Source organism: Penicillium taxi, assembly GCF_028828555.1.
Source record: "Penicillium taxi strain IBT 34144 chromosome Unknown utg000001l_segment0_segment0, whole genome shotgun sequence".
Taxonomy (NCBI): Eukaryota; Fungi; Ascomycota; class Eurotiomycetes; order Eurotiales; family Aspergillaceae; genus Penicillium; species Penicillium taxi.
Window position 1 is genome coordinate 1460903 of NW_026643203.1, and position 22067 is coordinate 1482969.

Here is a 22067-nt window from a genome sequence, read left to right on the forward strand (position 1 = left end):
AAAAAGACGTTGTTGTTGTTATAAGCCTAGGGTCAGAGCGTAAATGATAGGGCCATGCCCTAAATTTTCACGTTTTCTAGTACAAGACTGTCTTCATCACCCACAATTTGCTCAATTTACTTTCTCTCTTCTCAATAACTATCCCGTGCTTAGTTGCTAAATAATGCAAGTGGGTATCATTACATTATTAGGGTCTCGGGCCCTTGGTGGGATCAGAGCTGTCATATTTTCGCCGCTTCGGCTCGGCCCAGGTCTCAGTTATATTGCAGTTGGTGGATAAGTACGAAGTGTCTATGGATCATTACCTGTTTAGTTAGATAGGGTTTGATATTCCAGCTTTTCAAAGTGACAATATGAACATTTGAAGTGTAATACAGTTGAGATTTTAACTTATTTCGACGACTCAAGGGAAAAGAGAAATTTCAATACAGAGGTACCTAGGTAGGTATCAGATCTTTCGTTCTATCCAGACCCCTCGCTTTTTATCAGCATCTCCCATACCAAGGTCATGCTCAGTCCAACTGCTCTGTTCACCGCGCATAAAAAAATCGCGCATACGTACATCCATCTGGTACCTGCACGATCTCAAAGATGAGACCTCGGAACCCTTAGGAACTACTTTTCCAGAAATAAACCAAGAGTTCTTTCCTCTTCCCCCGGACCCACAATCCCCCAACGATTTTCTATTCCCAATGACATGCAGCCTGCCTGCCTCTCATTGATTGGCTAGGTTGAGTTCTCCGCTCAAACAGGGTTCTTGCCCCCGATCAATCTTTGCGGATCCTCTGTAGGCTCGTTTTCAATTGCTTCTGTTAAAGATTGATCAATAGTCTGTCCATGTATGGCCAACTGTCAACCGCTCACCTCGCACGGCATCGGGCCGTCCATTGCATAAACCACTTCAAGATCTCTAGCCTCGGCCCTCACAGGCCAATAATCTCCCCTACAGCTTTTTCCTCCTCACACAAAGTTATTGATTAGCTCACTAATTTAGATCTATATGATGGCTGTCCACGATCTATCAAGTTTCAACATAGGACGTGGCACTGTGGGGCTCACTTGATACCGAAATGATTCGACCACAGAGACCAAAGTTTCTCATCTAAGATCCCGTTCCTTGAATCTGAACTGTGCCCCGCACGAATAGATCTGCAGACAAAATTTGGTAACGGCCGAAAGTACGAACAGTGAAGGACGTCGGGATCATAGTTCCATACTTTGACTACGGCAAGCTACTGTACCATAAGCACTACTACTGTGTACAACTCATCAAGATCCAATGCTTTACATGCACGCTAAAGCATTGTGGGCGATTGGTTTATTCACTCTAGATCGATCTGGCTTTTCTGGGTCAAAGGTCTCGTTTATCACCCCTCATTATGCTGTGGCAGATGCAACCTTGGAATATACTATACGAAATATCCATAAATGGAAATAGATTCACGGTGACAAATTGCGGAGTACATTCACGGGTCAAGTCCGTCTGAGCGGCATATGGAAGGAAATTTATGCTCGATTTCCAAATCCCGTGTAAACCGTAGAACCTAGGGTAATATCGGGACACTTTCAAGTGACAGGACCACTACATAGCTAGGTACTCCATGACTTCGTATAAAATCGAATCTAAAAGTATCTCTCCTCCGTTGAAGCAGATAATTGTCATCATTACATAAAATCGATTAAGCGATTAGCCGCAAGGGCGATTATCTTGCTCGTGAATGCGGATTATTAAATGAAATAAATTGACAAAATAGTATCTTAGGACGTGCGGCGTCAAAAGTACACCTGGCTAGCATTGACCCCTCGAAAAAAACTCCATTTCCATAGATTCACAAGAGGGCATCTGCAAACCCCCGAAGAATATCGGGGAGACCATAGATCAAACCCCGAGAACTAGTACTTACTTGCTGGCCAGATGCAAGGACTACAGATACCAGGCTCACCTACCTAGTCAGGTAGAGATCTGATTGCATCTTTTTGCATCACCTGTGCCTATTCTAGGATATAATTGAAAAGGAAATCGCCGCATCTGACACGTCTTTCGGTTTCCTTTCCCAAGTAAGAGTTTCCTACCGTGGAGTTCGCCGTCGTACATTACATTTCCTGCAAAATCTACTTTCATGCAGCCTACACGATCAAATCACATCCTTATGGAATGATAGTGACTATTACTAGGATGATAAGCTGCCTCCAAACGCAAGGCGGACGTATATCTAGTGGTCCAGATTGCGTTCACTTCATTCAGGTACCCTTTTAGGAATGCATTAAAATCATGATAGAAGAAATGGCTATACTACATGGAGTATTCTGTAGGCTAGTCCTCTTCTTTTACCCCCTTATTACTGCGCTTTCGCCACAGGAGGTCAGGTCCTAGCTTATACTTTCTTCCCTTTCTACCGAGATACTTCAACTGGTGCTTACCATCAAAGAAGAATGCGAACAGAGGCCATATACCACGGGTACTCCGAACGTAGTTGTGAGCTTCACTCTATTCTCAGCTCATGATATCTCCACATATCATTCGTGGTGAGAACTGCATAAACTTCAAACCCCCCGCGATACATCTATCTTGGCAATGATGTCTACACCTTGAACCCAGCTTCATTTTGTTTCAGATGGACTGATAAAGAGTTTACAGAAATGATCAAAGATTCTCAGCCAATAGAGCTAAAATTGCTCTCAAGATATCTACGTGCTGCCCAGCTAATGAGATAGATGGCTCGAGTCCATGGAAGCCTCATTCATCTCCGAGTATGTGGCTAGACCCAAATGTATCTCCAAATTTGGAAGGCCTGATTCACATCACGTATTTGGCATTTTACATTGCTTGTGACAGGGTAGTAGCTCGCTGTATATGGAAGAAAGTGAAATGAAAGGACTTTTCCTTCGTCATGGATTGATCTCAAGAAACCTAAATCGGCTCCAACACGAGCCAGCCACATACATACTTAAGATGAGACTTTCGATGTTCGATCTGTCACTATTTCTCAGCTGGTACCTGCTTACAGGCACGTAGGCTATAACCATCTGAGTACGTACTAGAAGCCCGGGAGATCACATGAAATCAATGCACCGGGTCAAGCCGTTCCAACAACACAAGCAATACAAAACGCTATTTACTTCCAAGGCTTCCCACTGTGTCAGTCCATGTACAAAAAGAATATGTTCTAGATCCATCGCAGCGGTATGATGCTATTCTGAGATCATTACAAAATCTCCCAAATATGAAAATATGATGTAGACATACAGTGGATATTTGTTTTTTTTTTCGTTCCCCTCTTTTTCGGAACCTTGGAAGGTCCTGCGCTAGCCAATTTGGCGATCAGGTCGATTTATGGTTAGATCCGCCTTCAGATATCAGTCAGCCCAGCCAGTTATATAGAGTATTCTCATTGGTCTAACAACTTCATCGAAGTTCAAGAAGCCGACCTCGGGAGCCGCTTGGCCTGCACTCCATCATATCCATACACAGCTAATGGATTTGAGCCAACCTCCATCTAATTCTACATCGCATGAATAGAATCAGATACCATGTTGTCAGAGTTTAAGTAAAAAGACGACGCATCCACCGCGTTGCGTATGTTGAAGATGCACATATCTTATGTGGAAGGAGGCGGACTTAAGAACGCTGAACACTCCATCTGTTCCCAGTTTTGTTCTCTTTTTCTTTGTTCCTTCCTACATCCGCTCTTTCCAGGGTTCTAGATGTCGAGAGAAGATGAAATCACTTCCTTTTCCTGCTAGACCCACACTCAGTTCTGTATCTGGCGCATATTTCCATCTTCCGATTTGATGTTTCCTCCTCGAATGCCCCGCTGAGTGCCAGAGTGATAGAGCGCTATATTGATAATTATCAGCTAAAATCTTTCTTATTCTTCTCTTTCAATTCAGTCTAGATTCTCGGGGCATGCTGAGTTAGATCCTCAAACTGGTCTGATCCGGCAGGATGGTACACCCAATGCAAGTCGTCGTCACCACGCTTTTCTCTTTTCTCTTTTTTTTTCAGAGTTTCCACCAGAGATTTATCTCTAATATGATGCAAATTTGAGGCCACTTCCTTCTCGGGAGCTCCAAATCAGACAACCAGTCTTAGAGGCTACCAAGATTTTTCAACTTCTACATGCACTTTTTGGAGATACGGGGCTGATATAGACACAAAACCCTAGACATACATGATATCATTACCCTAGAAGTGGACATCTCTTAGAAATGGACACGTGCGTCGCGTATTCTATTATTATGGCTTCGAACTAACACCAGATATCTCTGACCATCTCTGACTTAGAATCAGGCCAAATATATTCTGTAAAGGCAGCTGCTATCGCATATGGTGTCTCAAGATCTACCCTTACACGTCGAATGAATGGCCCACTCAAATCAACAAAGACTATCTCCAGGCCAAGAGGAATTCCTAGTTAAATGGATTCTTGAACAGGGATCCCAAGGATTCCCTCCTTCGCATGCTCGCGCGCGTGAAATGTCTGCTTGCATTCTACGTTCTAATGGCGATAATGAACCTCTTGAGAAGGCATGGCTACCAAAGTTTATTCAGCGAAACTCACGCGTCAATTCCTGTATAGGTAGACGTATCGATGTGTCTAGAATCCATGGGACATAGCCTGCGGCAATTTAAGAGTTTTATGAGCTATTTGCAAAGATTAAAGAGCAATATGCTATACTACCAGATAACATTTGGAATATGGACGAGTATGGAATCGCTCTTGGAGTCTGTACGAATTCCCAATTCCTTTCAGCATCTGGGAAGAAGCATACTTACGTTAAGTCACTGGAGAATCAAGAATGGGTATCGATTATCGAGACGATTAGCCCCAGGCACTTCTGAGAGACCTGAACTTGTGATAATTTCATTCTGGGCCCCGTCCCATTGGTGACCCAGGCACTAGGCAAGATTCAAATTACAGAGCAAGAAAGCTTATGACTCCTAGGGCTTTTAGGAGTAGGAATATGCTTCAAAGCTGCCTTGTTTACAAAGCCTTCCAATATTGTGAGTAACGACTTTCCTTCCTACCATCACCTAGGCAGAATCTTGAAATAGAGGTCAATATGTCCATCCAGTTCTTTGAAATTGATATTATTACCTATCTAGGTAAGCCAACTGGTCTGACTACTCGTGTACTATGATGAATACTGACCATCAGAACCGACCAGGGTCACCAATGTGACGAATTGGCAGGTTGGAAGCCCAACATTAGAAGATCTCCATAGTTTGCATTATGAATTTTGATCTTCCCATCTTTTCAATCGAATTAAATCAATCACCCAATTTGAATCTTGATTACAGTCATTCTCGAAATCGGCTTGACTAATACACACACTGTAACTCTTTTCGGCCGCAGTTACTCAGGCGCGCCGTAAAATGCACCTTGTATGATGCAGTATCTTGCTACATAATATTACACGATGTGCACAGGAACTCAATAGACGTGCCGCCCCAAAACCCTGTCCACCAGTAGGGGAAAGCCGTCTGAAGCCTTAACACTCGATGATCTCCTTCCAGACTTCAATTCTCGTTGTTATATTGTATATCATCACTTCTAATGGATGTATCTTTAGCTTCGAGCAACCTTTTGGTTCGCTCAAGGTGTCCTCATGAGGTGCTCAGTCTAAAGTAGCTAGCATTGTAGGTTCGAGCGGGCAGTGTTGATTGATCATGTGAGATAAAATGGGCTGCCTTAGCGATTTATGCGTTAATATACGATTGGGCGTCTTGTATTGTGTCACGAATGAGCTGGAGTCGCCATGGTTCAAGTGTTGGTGCCATATCTACCTGGCGCTGCTCCAGCCACCCTTGCTGACGGGCTTTGTCGTGCTACATTGTCATGTGCGACGTACTCAAGCTACAGGCTGGTCGCTTTCTCCAATAGCATTCGCTCTATTGCCGCCCATGCTACTCCCTCAACCCAGGTTGAGCTTCTGCTGGTGATGGCGAGGTTGCTGCTGTCTGTCTTGAAATGGGGCTCTTTTCTCCTGATAATTTAGTAGACCATTCTTCAACATTAGTTGCTATTTAAATTCTTCCAATAATCGTTTTCGCGAAATCACGCTAGACCTTCCACATGGCCCACCCTCCCCAAGATGCCTTCCAAATTGGCTGGATCTGTGCTCTTCCGATTGAGGCTGCAGCCGCCGCCGAAATGCTAGATGAGCACTTTGGGATTCTCGAAGACCAAGATGCAGCGGACTCAAATACCTACACGTTAGGCCGAATCAGTAAACATTACGTTGTGATCGCCTGCCTCCCTGGAGGCCAGTACGGAACCACATCCGCTACGACGGTCGCAAATAACATGCTTCGCACCTTCTCCAGGTCACTTCGAATAGGATTGATGGTCGGTGTTGGGGGTGGAATCCCTTCAGATATCCATGATATCCGCCTCGGCGATGTCGTGATTAGCTACCCCCAAGAAACTTGTGGTGGGGTGATTCAATATGATATGGGCAAGATTATTGAAGATGGAAAATTCGAACGAACTGGCTCGTTGAATAGTCCGCCAAGGGCACTGTTAACTGCAATTGGCACTATGAGAGCTGCCGAGCTGAGAGATAACCCCCGCTACCCTGAATATCTCCAAAACGCAATCGGAAGAACTGCTCGAACTCGGAAAAGTTTTGGCCGGCCTACTGTACAATCTGATCGACTCTTTCAGGTGAACCATGATCATCCTGCTAGTGCGAGCAGCTGTGATAAATGTCTAGCAGAGTGGGAAGAGACAAGAGGTGAACGCGAGGATAATGATCCACAGCTCCATTATGGCATCATTGCTTCTGGCAATAAGGTCATTAAGCACGGGCAGACAAGAGATCAACTTCGTTTAGAGACTGGAGCATTATGCTTCGAAATGGAGGCAGCTGGCCTGATGCTGGACTTCCCCTGCGTTATTATCCGCGGTGTTTGTGATTATGCCGACTCGCACAAGAATAAGGAGTGGCAGGGATATGCTGCCCTAGCAGCTGCAGCATATACAAAAGAGCTTCTAGCATATGTTCCTATTGGCCACGTATCACAAGAAAACTTGGTAGTAGACATATATAGTAAGTGAACTCAATACTGGCTTAATTAGTCCTGAAATAAGGGTGGCTTGCTTATACAAATCTATATAGACGGGTTGAAGGCCGAAATTGAAGGCACAAATCAACGCCTAGACCAAGCATACAGTCAACAAGAACGACATCATCGTGAGAAGGTTACGTTTACTTTGACAGATCAGCAAAACCGTTGTCTCCAAACATTCAAAATATCAACTTATGAGGAGCGAAAGAACGTCAATCCGAGAAAAGTGGAAGGAACCTGCCTATGGGCTTTACAGAGCGCTGAATACATCCGTTGGTCAGAGAGCAGCTGTAACGATCTTCTATGGGTGTCTGCCGATCCAGGTTGTGGAAAATCTGTGCTTGCCCGTTCGATAATTGAAGACCACTTAGAAATGTTGGGTTCTGAAGCTACAATCTGTTACTTCTTTTTCAAGGACAACGATGAACAAAACCGTCTTGCTTTAGCACTATGCTCGGCACTCCATCAGCTTTTTAGCCAGCGGCCTCAGCTCTTGTATCATGCTATACCATCTTGGGAAAAGAATGGGGAGAAGCTCCAGCAAGAGGTTGATGAATTATGGAGAATTTTTACAACCGTTGTATCATCAGACAAATTATGCAAGATAATTTGTATATTAGATGCGCTTGATGAATGCTGTGAAATTGATCAAAATCGACTGATTAAGAAGCTCCGGTCATTTCACCGCCTATCACATCCAGAGACACAGGATAACTGGTTAAAATTTCTAGTCACTAGTCGCCCTTATGCTGATATCCAGAATAAGTTTCGAGAGATCACAGACTATTTCCCACATCTTCATCTAGAAGGAGAGAAAGAAAATGATCAGATCCGCCAAGAAATCGATCTTGTCGTGAAGATGCGAGTAAAGGAGCTCGCTGAAAGAGCAGTGTTATCACGGGACACAGAGCAGCGACTCGAGCGACAGCTCCTGCAAATGGAGCACCGTACATATCTCTGGCTACATCTAGCCATTAACGATATTCGAGCTACATTCGAGAACAGCCTTCGCCCGGCTGAGGAGTCAATCAAGGTGATACCTCAGTCAGTAAATGAGGCATACGAGAAGATTCTCAGTCGAGTGCTCTCCTCTCAAGTGGATATTGCGAGGAAGATCTTACAAATTATCGTTGCAGCACGGCGCCCTTTAACCACGGCGGAAATGGCTATGGCGCTCGGTATTGCCACATCCCCACAAGCCCAAACTGCAGCAAAGGCTGGACTTGAATCATTCCAGATCGATAAAAAGCTTCGTCGATTATGTAGCATTTTTGTTTTCGTCAATAACTCCAAGATCTATCTAATTCATCAGACAGCCAGGGAGTTTCTTATTAGGAAGAGTTGTTCTAACAATATTAACCATTTATACTCGTGGAACCTTACTGATGCTGAGGACCAAATGGCTGCTATCTGTTTACGATATCTACTGATGGAAGATCTGGAACACGATGATGACGATACATGCTCTGACATTCGAAAATTCCTAGATTATTCAGCATTATATTGGCCGGACCATAAACGGAGGATGAGTTTAACCCAAGACCAAGAAGCGACCGGTCAAGTTCAGCAAATGTACGATATGAGTGGAAAAAGATTTTCATTGTGGTTCCCTATCTTTTGGAAGTCCATCGAAAGCCATATAGCTCCGCCATCAATGACTGCTTTACATCTGGCATCATTTAACGGGCATGAGCGGGAGGTTAAGTTTCTATTGTCTCTTGGTGGAAAGGATATCAATTCGACCGATAGCACCGGAACCTACCCTATCATCTGGGCCTCACTGAATGGTCATGGGAAGGTGGTACGGGTACTGTTAGAGAAAGGAGCTGAGGTTAATGCTCAAGGTGAAAGGTATGGAAATGCTTTACAAGCTGCGTCTTTCGGAGGGCACGTTAGGATTCTGGAGTTGCTGCTAGAGGAAGGAGCCAAGGTCAACGCTCAAGGTGGAAGCTATGGAAATGCGCTCCAGGCAGCGTCTTCTGGAGGACACGACAACATCGTGCAGTTGCTGCTAGAGAAAGGAGCCAAGGTCAACGCTCAAGGTGGAAGCTATGGAAATGCGCTCCAGGCAGCGTCTTCTGGAGGACACAATAAAATTGTGCATATACTGCTAGAGAAAAGAGCCGATGTTAACGCCCAGGGTGGAGAGTATAGAAATGCTCTCCAAGCTGCGTCTTTTGGAGGGCATGATATGGTCGTGGAGTTGCTGCTAGAACATGGAGCCGATGTCAACGCTCAAGGTGGAGAGTATGGAAATGCGCTCCAGGCAGCGTCTTTCAGGGGGCATGATAGGGCCGTGGAGTTGCTGCTAGAACACGGAGCCGATGTCAATGCCCAAGGTGGAGGGTATGGAAATGCTCTCCAAGCTGCGTCTGTGGAAGGACATGATAGGATTGTGGAATTGCTGCTAGAGAAAGGAGCCAAGGTCAACGCCCAAGGTGGAAGCTACGGAAATGCTCTCCAAGCTGCGTCTTCTAAAGGACATGATAATATTGTGGAGTTGCTGCTTGAGAAAGGAGCCGAGGTCAATACCCAAGGTGGAGGATATAGAAATGCTCTCCAAGCTGCATCTTTCAGAGGATATGATAGGATTGTGGAGTTGCTGCTAGAGAAAGGAGCTAAGGTCAACACCCAAGGTGGAGGATATGGAAATGCTCTCTATATTGCGTCTTTCGGAGGACATGATAGGATTGTGAAGCTACTGCTAGAGAAAGGAGCCAAGATCAACGCTCAAGGTGGAAGCTATGGAAATGCTCTCCAAGCTGCGTCTGTGGAAGGACATGATAGGGTTGTGGAGTTGCTGCTAGAGAAAGGAGCCAAGGTCAACGCCCAATGTGGAGAGTATGGAAATGCTCTCCAAGCTGCGTCTTCTAAAGGACATGATAGGATTGTGGAGCTGCTGCTTGAGAAAGGAGCCGATGTCAGCACTCATGGTGGAAACTTCGGAAATACTCTTCAAGCTGCGTCTTTCGGAGGGCATGATAGGGTCGTGGAGTTGCTGCTAGAACACAGAGCCGAGATCAACAACCAGGATGGACACTATGGAAATGCGCTCCAGGCTGCGTCTTTCGGAGGGCATGATAAGGTCGTGGAGTTGCTGCTAGAACACGGAGCCGATGCCAACGCTCAAGGTGAATACTATGGAAATGCGCTCCAGGCAGCGTCTTCTGGAGGACACGACAACATCGTGCAGTTGCTGCTTGAGAAAGGAGCCAAGGTCAACGCTCAAGGTGGAAGCTATGGAAATGCGCTCCAGGCAGCGTCTTCTGGAGGACACAATAAAATTATGCATATGCTGCTAGAGCAAGGAGCCGATGTCAATGCTCAAGGTGGAGAGTATGGAAATGCTCTCCAAGCTGCATCTTTTGGAGGGCATGATAGGGCCATGGATTTGCTGCTAGAACACGGAGCCGATGTCAATGCTCAAGGTGGAGAGTATGGAAATGCTCTCCAAACTGCGTCTTTTGAAGGGCATGATAGGGTCGTGGAGTTTCTGCTAGAACACGGAGCCGATGTCAACACTCAAGGTGGATACTATGGAAATGCTCTCCAAGCTGCGTCTTTTGGGGGGTATGATAGGGTCGTGGAGTTGCTATTAGAACACGGAGCCGATGTCAACGCTCAAGGTGAATACTATGGAAATGCGCTCCAGGCAGCGTCTTCTGGAGGACACGACAACATCGTGCAGTTGCTGCTAGAGAAAGGAGCCAAGGTCAACCAACGCTCAAGGTGGAAGCTATGGAAATGCGCTCTAGGCAGCGTCTTCTGGAGGACACAATAAAATTGTGCATATACTGCTAGAGAAAAGAGCCGATGTTAACGCCCAGGGTGGAGAGTATAGAAATGCTCTCCAAGCTGCGTCTTTTGGAGGGCATGATATGGTCGTGGAGTTGCTGCTAGAACATGGAGCCGATGTCAACGCTCAAGGTGGAGAGTATGGAAATGCGCTCCAGGCAGCGTCTTTCAGAGGGCATGATAGGGCTGTGGAGTTGCTGCTAGAACACGGAGCCGATGTCAATGCCCAAGGTGGAGGGTATGGAAATGCTCTCCAAGCTGCGTCTGTGGAAGGACATGATAAGATTGTGGAGCTGCTGCTAGAGAAAGGAGCCAAGGTCAACGCCCAAGGTGGAAGCTACGGAAATGGTCTCCAAGCTGCGTCTTCTAAAGGGCATGATAACATTGTGGAGTTGACAGAATATCATGATGTTTTGGCATTGCTCATGCCAAGGCCGGTGCCAAGGATCAATGCTTTTAAGATAAAGGCCAAGTCCTAAATAGCTGGTTAATATGGCTAAATAACCGGTTATTGAAAAAACAAACCGTTCATTTGTCCTCTATCCATATCAGCTATAACAGCTTTCAGTCCTCTGCCATGAATATGATAGAATTCATAAGGCCTTTCGGTGATACGGTGTAGCAAAGAGAAAACGCGTTTAAACATAAGCTTATATGCAATCTCTGTTTCTCTTGACATAAAGACACGTAAAAGAGTCATGACTAGATAAAGGACACGGTTATTAGTTAATAGCTGGTTATTTAGTGTAGATAGCCGGTTATTTACTTACTGTCGGAACATGGATATTGCAATCATGCAATACCATAAACCCGGAACGGAACAAACAGACCCGCGAGTCACGGGGGAACAACTATATTAGGAACTCAAGTAGCTACATGAATCGAACACATTTCACACCACTTTGCACAACGTATATACTAAGAATCTAGGACGAACCATACCCTTTTCCAGTATATATAGTGCAACGTGTGAACCCTGTCCTTTCAACGTAGTTGATCGACACCCACGTTCAAATACCTTTTCGATACCATAGCTAGCAAGAAATATAACCAATATAGAGGGGCTAGCAAAGCCATATGTCACCCACCACTATTCGGAATCCAATACAATAGCTGGACGTTCCACACACTTATGGACTACGCCAGAAATACAGACCCTGCCGCAACATACGCGAGTCAAGGACTATCGGCACCATTTAGCACACCAGGAGCAACCAACGCAGCGTTCACCTAGGCGGAAACCATACCCGAAGCAGCCTAGGCGGCAGCTGGCAACCTGATGATGGCATTCCGACAGCTAATCACAATCCACTCGACGGAATCGGGGATCGAAACGGACAAGAAATATGACCTAAAGCTCTGCCGATGAATGCACGCCGCCTGATCAAGCGCTGTCTGGAAGACTAACGGTGAAGTCATTTCTTGCTCCTTCATAGCAGTCAATGCAATTTGAGTCTGCATCAAACTGAAATCGATGCGCTTGAGAAGTAACTGATCCTGAGGCCTCTGCATTTCAGAGACAGTAATAGAGACCAGTAATCCACAGACTTCCAGAACCTTGAAATTGGCCGCAATTACCAACGCCAAAATGGCCGGGTCCAATAGACTCTTGGAACAGGGCGGTGGATGTTCGCTAACGAAAGCTGCGCACACGTCACAGAGGGCGTCGATTGCGCGAAGGATGAGAACGAGGTGCTGTGCCAGGGCTGTCCGCTGGTCTTGCTCCTTCAGCATATCAGCCGCCTGGTCAAGCTCACTGCACTTTCCTAATAAAGTTGCAAAGGAAACTGAGGTTCGATCCCAACGATCCCAATCAACGCTTTTGTTGTCTCCATAACGTGAGAATGCCTCGGGCCAAGGGGGGCAAATTCTCGGAAATCCACCTGACACAGATCCCTCACGTAGTGAGTTTGTTGGCGGGCTGGATGACGACCCACTGTCGCTGTGGCCATGGCTTTGAGATGGTCGGAAACCAATGTGGTCATTGATCATAAGATATTCAGGCAGTATGGAAGTGTGGGGGAGAGGGGTACTGTTGAAATTTGGCAAATCGGTAGGCAAAGAAGTGTCGGTCGTGGGTAATGGGTGGTTCAAAAACGATGGTATAGAGGAATTCGCATAAAGGGCATGGTCATGAGACAGCTCGGTGGCCTCTTTTTCCGTTGGCGGGGTTGGAAGAGGATTAGGTGTGCTGTGTCGGCTTGTGTAGGTACTTGATAGGGTTCGACTGCCCCTCCGTGGGCGGCCCGCCTTTTGTCTGGGAAGGAAGTAACACTGGCGCTAGGAAGTCACACAGGATTGACAAGCACCTCCATGGGGAGGGATCAGACAACGAGTTTTGCGCTCATGGCATTCTTCACACGCACTGCGAACGAGGGGTACCATCTTGGGCAAAGTTCAACTGGCCTTTTCGCCATGCTGACATGGCCCTTTTATGTATATCAGGCCACGGCATAGCCTAAAGCTTGAATGTAACAGCATGTCCCGTATGGTGGTGTGGCGTTAAAATTAGCTTGGGGGCCAAATAAGCGAGATAACTGAAGAATTCTCCCGGGTGAGCCAGTGATTAGCTGGTCAATATCGTGTAGCGAGGCTCTGTCCTTGATCGGCAGCCAAAGGAAAGGAGCAAAAAGGGACAGTCTGGCCCAGCCGGTGCGGCCCGTGTTGATCGCACCAATCAGCGATAAGAACAAATCAGCCGATGTCAGTCGCCCCACTTTGCTGAGTTTAGGGGCGAATTGACCCACGGAAGTCTTGGCGCCTATTTCATTGGCCTTTGACTTCTCTACTCTTCACTTTCCCTTTCCATCACCTCGTTCTCAAAATGGATCATCTACGACAAACCTTTGCTCAATGCAAGAAAGAAGGTCGTCCAGCCCTCGTCACTTATGTGACAGCTGGCTTCCCTCGTGTGGAAGAGACCCGCGATATCTTGTTGGGCATGCAGGCGGGAGGTGCCGGTGAGTCACTGCAACGGAGATTTTAGTATGAGACACATTCAACTAATATTGTCACTGCAACGGAGGAGATTTTAGTATGAGACACATTCAACTAATATTGTCACAGACATTATTGAGCTGGGCCTTCCTTTCACTGACCCAATTGCTGATGGTCCAACCATCCAAAAGTCCAATCTGAAGGCGCTGGAAAATGGTGTCACCATCTCGTCTATGCTGGAGATGGTCCGTGATGCCCGCCAACATGGACTGAAGACCCCAGTGCTTTTCATGGGCTACTACAACCCCATTCTTCGCTACGGAGAATCTAAACTCCTGGCAGACTGCAAAGAGGTGGGTGTCAACGGATTTATTCTGGTTGACCTCCCCATCAAAGAGGCAATCCGCTTCCGTGGGGGTTGCACAAAGACAGGGTATGTCAACAAAATGAACTCCAATCAAACATCTTTGATCTCACTTCTCACATTCACAGACTCTCTTATATTCCATTGATTGCCCCATCGACCACCGAGGATCGCATGAAGATTCTTTGCCAGATGGCTGATTCCTTCATCTACCTGGTGTCCCGCATGGGTGTGACTGGCGCCACTGGCACCCTCGACTCCGAGCTACCTGCTCTGATCCAGCGTGTCAAAGATCTCTCAGGCAACGTGCCGGTGGCAGTTGGCTTTGGTATTAGCACACGTCAGCACTTCCTCAGTGTGACCTCGATTGCCGATGGCGCTGTGATTGGTAGTCAAGTCATTACTGTTCTCAACAACGCCCCAGCTGGACAAGCTGCAAAGGTTATTGAGGAGTACTGCTCAGAGATCACAGAAAGGAAGGTTGCCCGGGATACCACGGCCCCCGCAGCTTCTCAAGTGGCGAAAGCCACTGGACCTGAGTCAGTCACCGAAGAGGAGAAATCTGACTTCAAGGATGGCTTGGGTCGATTTGGTGATTTCGGCGGTCAATATGCCCCAGAGGCTCTGATCACTTGCTTGGATGAACTGAATGCTGGCTTCGAAGCTGCCATCAATGACCCGGAATACTGGGCTGAATTCCGATCATTCTATCCCTACATGGGTCGTCCGTCCAGCCTCCACCTCGCCCAACGGCTCACCGACCACGCGGGCGGTGCAAACATTTGGTTGAAGCGCGAAGACTTGAACCACACCGGCTCTCACAAAATTAACAATGCTCTTGGCCAGATTCTTATCGCTCGTCGCCTCGGTAAGACCGAAATTATTGCCGAGACAGGAGCAGGCCAACACGGTGTCGCTACTGCTACTGTTTGTGCCAAATTTGGTATGAAGTGCGTTATCTACATGGGTGCAGAGGATGTCCGTCGCCAGGCTTTGAACGTTTTCCGTATCCGTCTCCTCGGTGCCACCGTCATCCCAGTTGAATCCGGCTCGCGTACTCTTCGGGACGCTGTCAACGAGGCTTTCCGCGCCTGGATCACTCGTCTGGACACTACACACTACATCATTGGTTCTGCCATCGGACCTCACCCCTTCCCAACGATGGTTCGCACTTTGCAAAGTGTCATTGGAGAGGAAACCAAGAGTCAACTTCGCGATCTAGGCAAGAGTCCCGACGCTGTGGTTGCTTGTGTTGGTGGAGGCTCCAACGCCACTGGAATGTTCTACCCCTTCTCCAAGGATCCATCCGTCGAGCTTGTCGGTGTCGAAGCCAGTGGAGACGGTCTGGAAACCGAACGACACTCCGCTACATTGACCGGTGGCTCTGTGGGTGTTCTCCATGGTGTTCGAACCTACGTCCTTCAGAATGAACACGGTCAAATCTCAAACACCCATTCCGTTTCCGCTGGTCTTGACTACCCTGGAGTTGGACCCGAGCTTGCGAGCTGGAAGGAGAGTGGTCGCGCCTCATTCATCAGCGCTACCGATGCACAGGCCTTTGAGGGCTTCCGTCTCCTCAGTCAACTTGAGGGCATCATCCCGGCACTGGAGACCTCCCACGCAATTTGGGGAGCTGTTCAAACCGCCAAGAGATTGGGTCCCGGCAAGGATATCGTGATCTGTCTCAGTGGTCGCGGAGACAAGGACGTGCAGACTGTCGCTGATGAGTTGCCCAACATCGGCCCCCAAATTGGCTGGGACCTGCGTTTCTAAGAAAACAATCAGCTCGAACCAAAAGTTACCAGCAGTGAAGATAGACGCTATCATTCTTATTTTAGGGGCTTTTTTGAGATATCGATTTCGGGACTGCGAATGATTTAGATCAATAGCAAATATATTTTTATCTATTCATAGATGACTTTCGTGTACTTAGACTTCTTGGGTGAATATAGAAATTCACAGTACAGGGCTTCCACATACTTAAGTATGGACGACTTCAGGAGCCCATATAAATCCGCCACATTTTTAGCCCAAGGCCCTCGGATAGCAAAGCGCGGCGTAAAATAGTACGAATTTGGAGTCTCCAATTTCACCTTCTGAGGACGCGTCAAACGCACTTGAGCAAGAATGAGGAATCGTCCTCTCAAATGCTACCAAGACGCAGCCAAAGGTAGACTCGAAGACTTGAACGGACATGTATGTGTTTTCGTCTAATAATTGCAAACTACAATGAATAAACCAGCTTCACACCACTAACATCTCCCTTCCGAAGACGATCCAATCCCTTCAGAACCCCCTCTAGCCCAGATCTCACTTCAGCTGGATGATTCTGAATTTTCTTCTCTTCAAGTAGCTTCGATGTCAACTTCATAAAGTCCCCAACGAACCGAGCATCCTCAGAGCTTCCAGGGTGATAATTGTCCCACTTCTGGAACGACTCTCCCAGAGCTGTATACGACATGGTGAATCCAGCTTCAACATCAGATCGAGGCAAGGCTCTGACAGTGAACAAACCGCAGTATTGGTGTTTCCTGTTCGGAGATGAGGGTGCCAGGGCATCGCAGCATTTGATGATGGACTCGCCGGTGGTGATGCAGTCCAGGACAATGCAGAGCTCGTTCCCTGCCAGATCGCGGATATCTTTCGCGAGAGTTTGGGAGTTGTGATCGAGGATATGGTCTGCTCCTCGTTCTTGCACCAGTGAGAAGTTATGCGGGGAACAGGTGGTGATGACTTTGAATCCGGATCTGACGTTTCATTAGCAGACGCCTGTATGAATTCAAGCAGACTCATACAATTTCGCGAATTGGATCGCCAGTGTTCCGGTCGCAGTGCTGCCGCCATAAATCAAGATTGGCTGTGCGTCTTCGGCTGCAGTGATTGACGACGTCGGCGATGGCAAGGGCAATCTCAACTGCTGGTACATTCCTTGCGCCACTGTGGTGATCCCCACAGCTAGAGTTGCACCGTCTTCGAACGACATCCAATCCGGTAGCTTGATGTTGATATGCGCTTTTACAGCGATATATTCGGCAAAAGAGCCATCTGAGAGGTTCTCGCCATTGCCTGAAAGGAATAAGCATGGGAACCCGAACCGGAAATATTTACTTACAGCCGTTAATGAATCCGGCAACACGATCCCCAACCTGCAGCCCATGCGCAGGATCAACGTCCGATCCTATCTCCTCGATAATCCCAGAGTAGTCGCATCCTGCAGTGGCTCCTTTAGTGGAAATGAAATCAATATGTTTCCAGTCGGTAGGGTTGAGGGCGACTGCCATGGTCTTGATCAGGACGCAGTCCCCGGCGAGCTCGGGCATGGGAACCCTGGCCATGACTTTGGCCCGTCGGGACCCGACAATCTTGATGGCTTTAATGTCTGGGGTTATATAGAATGGGATGAAGAGTGAGAATAAAAGAAACGATGGTTTGAAAGAAATTCAAGGGGGGAACCGGCTGGTCTTTATACATTGCTACGGAGCATTTCCCGGGACATTAGGGCTTGGTTTGTCTAATTCGGTCAATACATTTTCCTTTCACAATCTATCTATAGCTTCAAATCCCTTGGCTGAGTTGGGGCCAAATTACTCAAATTGGTCTCCTCGCTTGATGCTCTCAGGGAGGAACTTGCTCTTTTCAGCAATGTTCACACTCAGCTTAGCCAATGACATGGGGCTGAGAATGTCGAAGACAGAGATATCGCACTTCAACTCTCGGAAGAGCCAGTTGCGAACTTCAACGGCTTTCAAACTGTCCACACCGTAGGCGTGGAGTGGCTTGTCCGCGTCAACATCCTCTGGAGAGGCTGTCATGGCGTTTGCAAGGTTAGCCTTCAGGGCCTCCTCGACCACCTTTCCTGCCTCAGCAAGATCAGTGACCTGGCCGATCAGATCGGCAAGGCGCACTTTGTCCCCACCGGCGTTGGCGTCACCATCCTCAGGCAGCTCGATACGGTGGTCGAACTTGCGATCCTTGGGCCACAGACTTGTGATGTTTCCATCACGCTTGAGCTCTTCGGTGAAACCCATGGCCAAAAGTGGGGGTACGGTCACTCCATCCTCGGTCTGACCCTTCATCAGTGTCTGCAGAATAATCATGACTTCCTCGATCTTGACAGTCAAGGATGCCAGGTGCTCGAATTTCTCAAGGAAGTTCTCGAAGTAGGAGTTGTCCGCGAAAGCACCCACGTCCATCACCGCACCAACTGCAAGTGCAGTACCGGGGAGGCCTTGCTGGCGTCGGTAGAGTGCCAATCCATCCTGGTAGGTGTTTCCAGCGGTGTAATTACCCTGAGCTGGGTTTCCGATGACACCCGAAACAGAAGAAAGCATGATAAAGAAATCCAGGGACTGGCTGCCAAACACCTGGTGCAGATTCCAACTACCGTAAATCTTGGGTTGGATGGACTCAGTCCATTTCTGGTGTGTCATGTTCTCGAATGTGCTGTCGCGCAGAACCATGGCGCATTGCACAACACCACGGATCTTCCATCCCTTCTCTGTGCCGAGCTGTTGCACCAACTCCACGGAAGAAAGAGTGCCAATGTCACAAGCGAATGCCTCTGCCTTGCATCCCAGCCCACTCAGCCGACGGAGGTGCTCCTGTGCCTCGGCGGACTTGGGCCCGGAGCGAGAAAGGAACACCAGGTGACGGGCACCGTGGCTAACCATCATTTCTGCGACACTGGGTCCCAGACCTCCGAGACCTCCACTGAGAATGTATGTAGCTTCAGAGTCGAGTTCGAGGGAGGCCAGTCGAGGCAGAATGACAGGCACGGGCGACTCATCGGCCAAATCCAAGATAAATTTGCCCGTGGCTGTGCGCTTGTCAATCGCAACCAACGCTTTTTCAATATCGCATACGGGATGGATCTCAGCGGCGGGAATTCATTTGATGAGGTCGGCATCAAGCAATGCTCCGATCTTCGCCAGAATGTCTGAGACCAGACGAGGTCGGCTTTTCTCGACTACTTCCATGTCGAGGGTGGCAAAGACGACGTTTCTCTGCTGCATAGTGGAAAGTCCACTGTAGGAAGAGTGGTCTGAAATCATGTTAGCTTCATCCGGCATATAGAAGAGAGAGCTCTTACCTCGGCCAGCCAATCCAACGAAGCGGCCGAAATCGCCAACGCAGAGACGCTCCTGCGGCGCAGAGTCATCATCCACCAAACTCAGGACCACATCAACACCTTCACCATTGGTAGCACGGAGCACGGAGTGAGCGAAAGATCCACTGTTCGAGTTGAAGACACGATCTTGCGGGAGAGAATACTCCTTGGCGATGATTTCTCTTTGCTCTTCAGATCCAACGGTGGCAAAGACCTTTGCTCCGAAGTAGCGACTCAGATGGATAGCCGCCTTACCTTGCTCTCCGTCAGCGCCATGAATGAGGATAGTCTCGGAGCACTGCAAATGGGCCAAATTGACCAGCGCGTAATACGCAGTGGCATACGCTCTGAATGTAGCAACTGCATTCGCCAAGCTCACATGGTCAGGCCCTAAGAAAAATCGGCCGTCTACACCCCCGGAGATTAGTTCTGATTAGTCTTGTTCTATAGGTGAATCCATCCATTTTCACAAATTGTAGCCGACGGCCCCAAATACCCCTGCACGCTAATTGACTAGTTGCATGTCATTGCAATCAACTGTGGAGTATTCATGGCGAAAAGACATTTTCAGTTTCAGTTTCCGCGTCTCTTGGGGTTATTTCCAACCAGATTAAACTAATGCCAATGTGGTGATCACTTCGGTACTTGATTGTCGTTTTGTTTATCTGACATTTATGGATATGGGTAGGAGTAGTTTGTTGATCATTATAAAACCACTCTAATGCCCCTTGTCCATTTCAAGGTGGCTTCCGAAGTTAGCCTCGACACTAGTCTTTCCTGAAACTTCTGGCTTGGATGATTTAGTTGGGCTAATCAATTGGTCCTGGGAGGTCAAGCGGTAAGGCAGAGATTTATTAGTTTAAAGCTCATACACAACCGTTGATCAAATCGATATTGGCGCTCTATGTAGACAAGGTACGAAGAATCGGAACCTAACTAAGCTTCTTCGGTGAGATCAAGACATTGTATTCATCAAATTGCATATGCCTAGCTTTATCATGAGAGATTGTACAGATATTTGGGGTATGCTACATGTCGTCATCAAGTTAGGTTGAAAAGGAAACAAAGAAAGACAAACATCTTTAGACGTCTATCAAGTCAAAACGGACAATCACGCATCAGGATCAAGGGTCACTGGCTTGGATGATACACAGTTCTTTTGCGTGCCAGATACGTCGCCGGCGCACCACATCTACACCAAATGTGTCTTTGATACCACCCTCATCATGAAGATCCGCAGCGTCGGCACTTGGGGCATTGCCATCAGAGACTGATGGCCGCAAAATCCGGGCCTCCTCAACACTAGCACCGAATTCGTATTCTCCTCGACAAAGTACAGTCAAGCCAATTGAAGTCTTGGCAGACTCACCGCTTGGCAGAATGGGAAGGGCTTGCTGCAGCATGCCGGTCCAAACGAGGCGTCGAGTAAGATCCAGTGCAACATTGTTTGGCTGGTGGCGAATGCTAGGCTGGAGACGCAGGAGGGGGTGAATGGGGCGTGATGAGCGATTATGAACGGTGACAGTCAACGTGAGAAGGTCGTCAGTCTTGACGCAGAAGCGAGAACGGCCGGTTTGTTCAACAGCTTCAGAGTCATCAGGTGAAGATGGCGATGTCAGAGAGAATGTCATCTCAACATCCTCGAGACGCATCGCCTCAACCATGCGGTTGTTCAATCTGATGTTTCTTAGGTCGATGGATCCTTCGCGGCTGGTGGCTGATTCCTTCCAGCCCCCGAGAACTCGCTTGAGGAGCTCTTCGCGGAACCAGAAAGCCTCGCGAGAAGCTGCCTCGGCTTCAAACGATAGCTTTGTTGGCGCTGACAACAAATTGCCTTCGGGTGCCAGTATTCACCACTGGAATAGAAGCATGTGGGTTGTCGAGGTAAACGCGAGGCAGGACCAGGACGAAACGGGAGGTTTGACCAGGCTGGAGTTCTCCGCCAACAGAATATTGACCAGTCGTGTCACTGCTGGTTGTCACTTCTGTCGAAGATGGCTCTATTGACTGCTCGCTAACGCGCAGCCACACAGAGACTGGGTTTGGCCAGGCGTTGCGCAAATCAACTAACACAACACAATGATCAGGCCCATATGCTCCATTGCCAAGGCGGCTCAAAACCTGAGAGAAAGGATCGTTCTCTTCGGTAGAGAGCAACGCATCAGATTCCTTAACCGATTCGACAGGTGGCTCGATGTTATTTTTCTATGCGAAGTCACCACTGAACGGTAAGATGTCACAGCGGGCAACCTCCACGCTCGCATTCACCGTGACCGTCAGCGGTACAAACAGCTGGCGAGTATAAAACACATCGGGCAATTCGCCCGGGGCTGCGTTTAGGCGGGAATAGTCGATCTGCACTGTGGTTTCTTGCAATCCTGGTTTTCCAAGGACATCGACGGTGAAGCTGGCCTTCTCGCCTGCTGCAATTGAGCAATCACTTGAGTCATCACCCTCGCGGCGCCATCGCAAAGCCGGATTGGTCGCCAATTTCAATTCCAGCTCATAGGTCTCGACGGGTAGCAAATCCTTGTTAGCTAGCGCCGATTGCAACTGCTTTGTTGTTGAATCTTGGAAAGAGAACAAAACGAAGTCCACAGGACATGTAGAGGCGTTGTGTAGCGTGAGGGTGAATGTCTGACTTCGCCTTCGAGAACCATCATCGCCGATTGCGACAAGGACATTGACTCAATTACAAGTGATGGCTGTTTTGCGATGACCTTCACCTCACAAGAAGTTGCCTCGGGTCCTTTCTTGACATCCACCTTGCCATCTTTAGAAGTTGTTGAGCT

General features: G+C 47.9%; 6 protein-coding genes across 6 annotated transcripts; 3 read left to right on the forward strand and 3 right to left on the reverse strand.

Annotated features, from left to right (window-relative positions):
* Positions 1 to 5760: 5760 nt before the first annotated feature.
* Positions 5761 to 6000, forward strand: N7495_000541 (uncharacterized protein; the record flags this gene model as incomplete). The annotated part of the gene is made up of 1 exon (XM_057203211.1): positions 5761 to 6000. The coding sequence occupies one exon, from the start codon at positions 5761 to 5763 to the stop codon at positions 5998 to 6000; it is 240 nt and encodes a 79-aa protein (XP_057067284.1).
* A 77-nt stretch (positions 6001 to 6077) lies between these two features.
* On the forward strand, positions 6078 to 11346 carry N7495_000542 (uncharacterized protein; the record flags this gene model as incomplete). Its single annotated transcript, XM_057203212.1, has 3 exons — positions 6078 to 7053; positions 7123 to 10801; positions 10881 to 11346. The coding sequence occupies 3 exons, from the start codon at positions 6078 to 6080 to the stop codon at positions 11344 to 11346; spliced, it is 5121 nt and encodes a 1706-aa protein (XP_057067285.1).
* A 778-nt stretch (positions 11347 to 12124) lies between these two features.
* Positions 12125 to 13284, reverse strand: N7495_000543 (uncharacterized protein; the record flags this gene model as incomplete). The annotated part of the gene is made up of 2 exons (XM_057203213.1): positions 12125 to 13147; positions 13198 to 13284. The coding sequence occupies 2 exons, from the start codon at positions 13282 to 13284 to the stop codon at positions 12125 to 12127; spliced, it is 1110 nt and encodes a 369-aa protein (XP_057067286.1).
* A 314-nt stretch (positions 13285 to 13598) lies between these two features.
* On the forward strand, positions 13599 to 15941 carry N7495_000544 (uncharacterized protein; the record flags this gene model as incomplete). Its single annotated transcript, XM_057203214.1, has 3 exons — positions 13599 to 13827; positions 13934 to 14237; positions 14297 to 15941. Coding segments are annotated over 3 exons (2178 nt in total), but the record flags the coding sequence as incomplete, so codon positions are not given.
* A 451-nt stretch (positions 15942 to 16392) lies between these two features.
* N7495_000545 (zinc-binding alcohol dehydrogenase family protein) lies at positions 16393 to 17503 on the reverse strand (the record flags this gene model as incomplete). The annotated part of the gene is made up of 3 exons (XM_057203215.1): positions 16393 to 16915; positions 16964 to 17234; positions 17281 to 17503. 3 exons carry the CDS (start codon positions 17501 to 17503, stop codon positions 16393 to 16395), a joined length of 1017 nt encoding a protein of 338 aa, XP_057067288.1.
* Positions 17504 to 17752: 249 nt separating this feature from the next.
* On the reverse strand, positions 17753 to 21959 carry N7495_000546 (MDR/SDR family oxidoreductase; the record flags this gene model as incomplete). Its single annotated transcript, XM_057203216.1, has 8 exons — positions 17753 to 18984; positions 19117 to 19209; positions 19258 to 19683; positions 20213 to 20303; positions 20463 to 21083; positions 21130 to 21480; positions 21544 to 21828; positions 21918 to 21959. 8 exons carry the CDS (start codon positions 21957 to 21959, stop codon positions 17753 to 17755), a joined length of 3141 nt encoding a protein of 1046 aa, XP_057067289.1.
* Between the last annotated feature and the right edge of the window lie 108 nt (positions 21960 to 22067).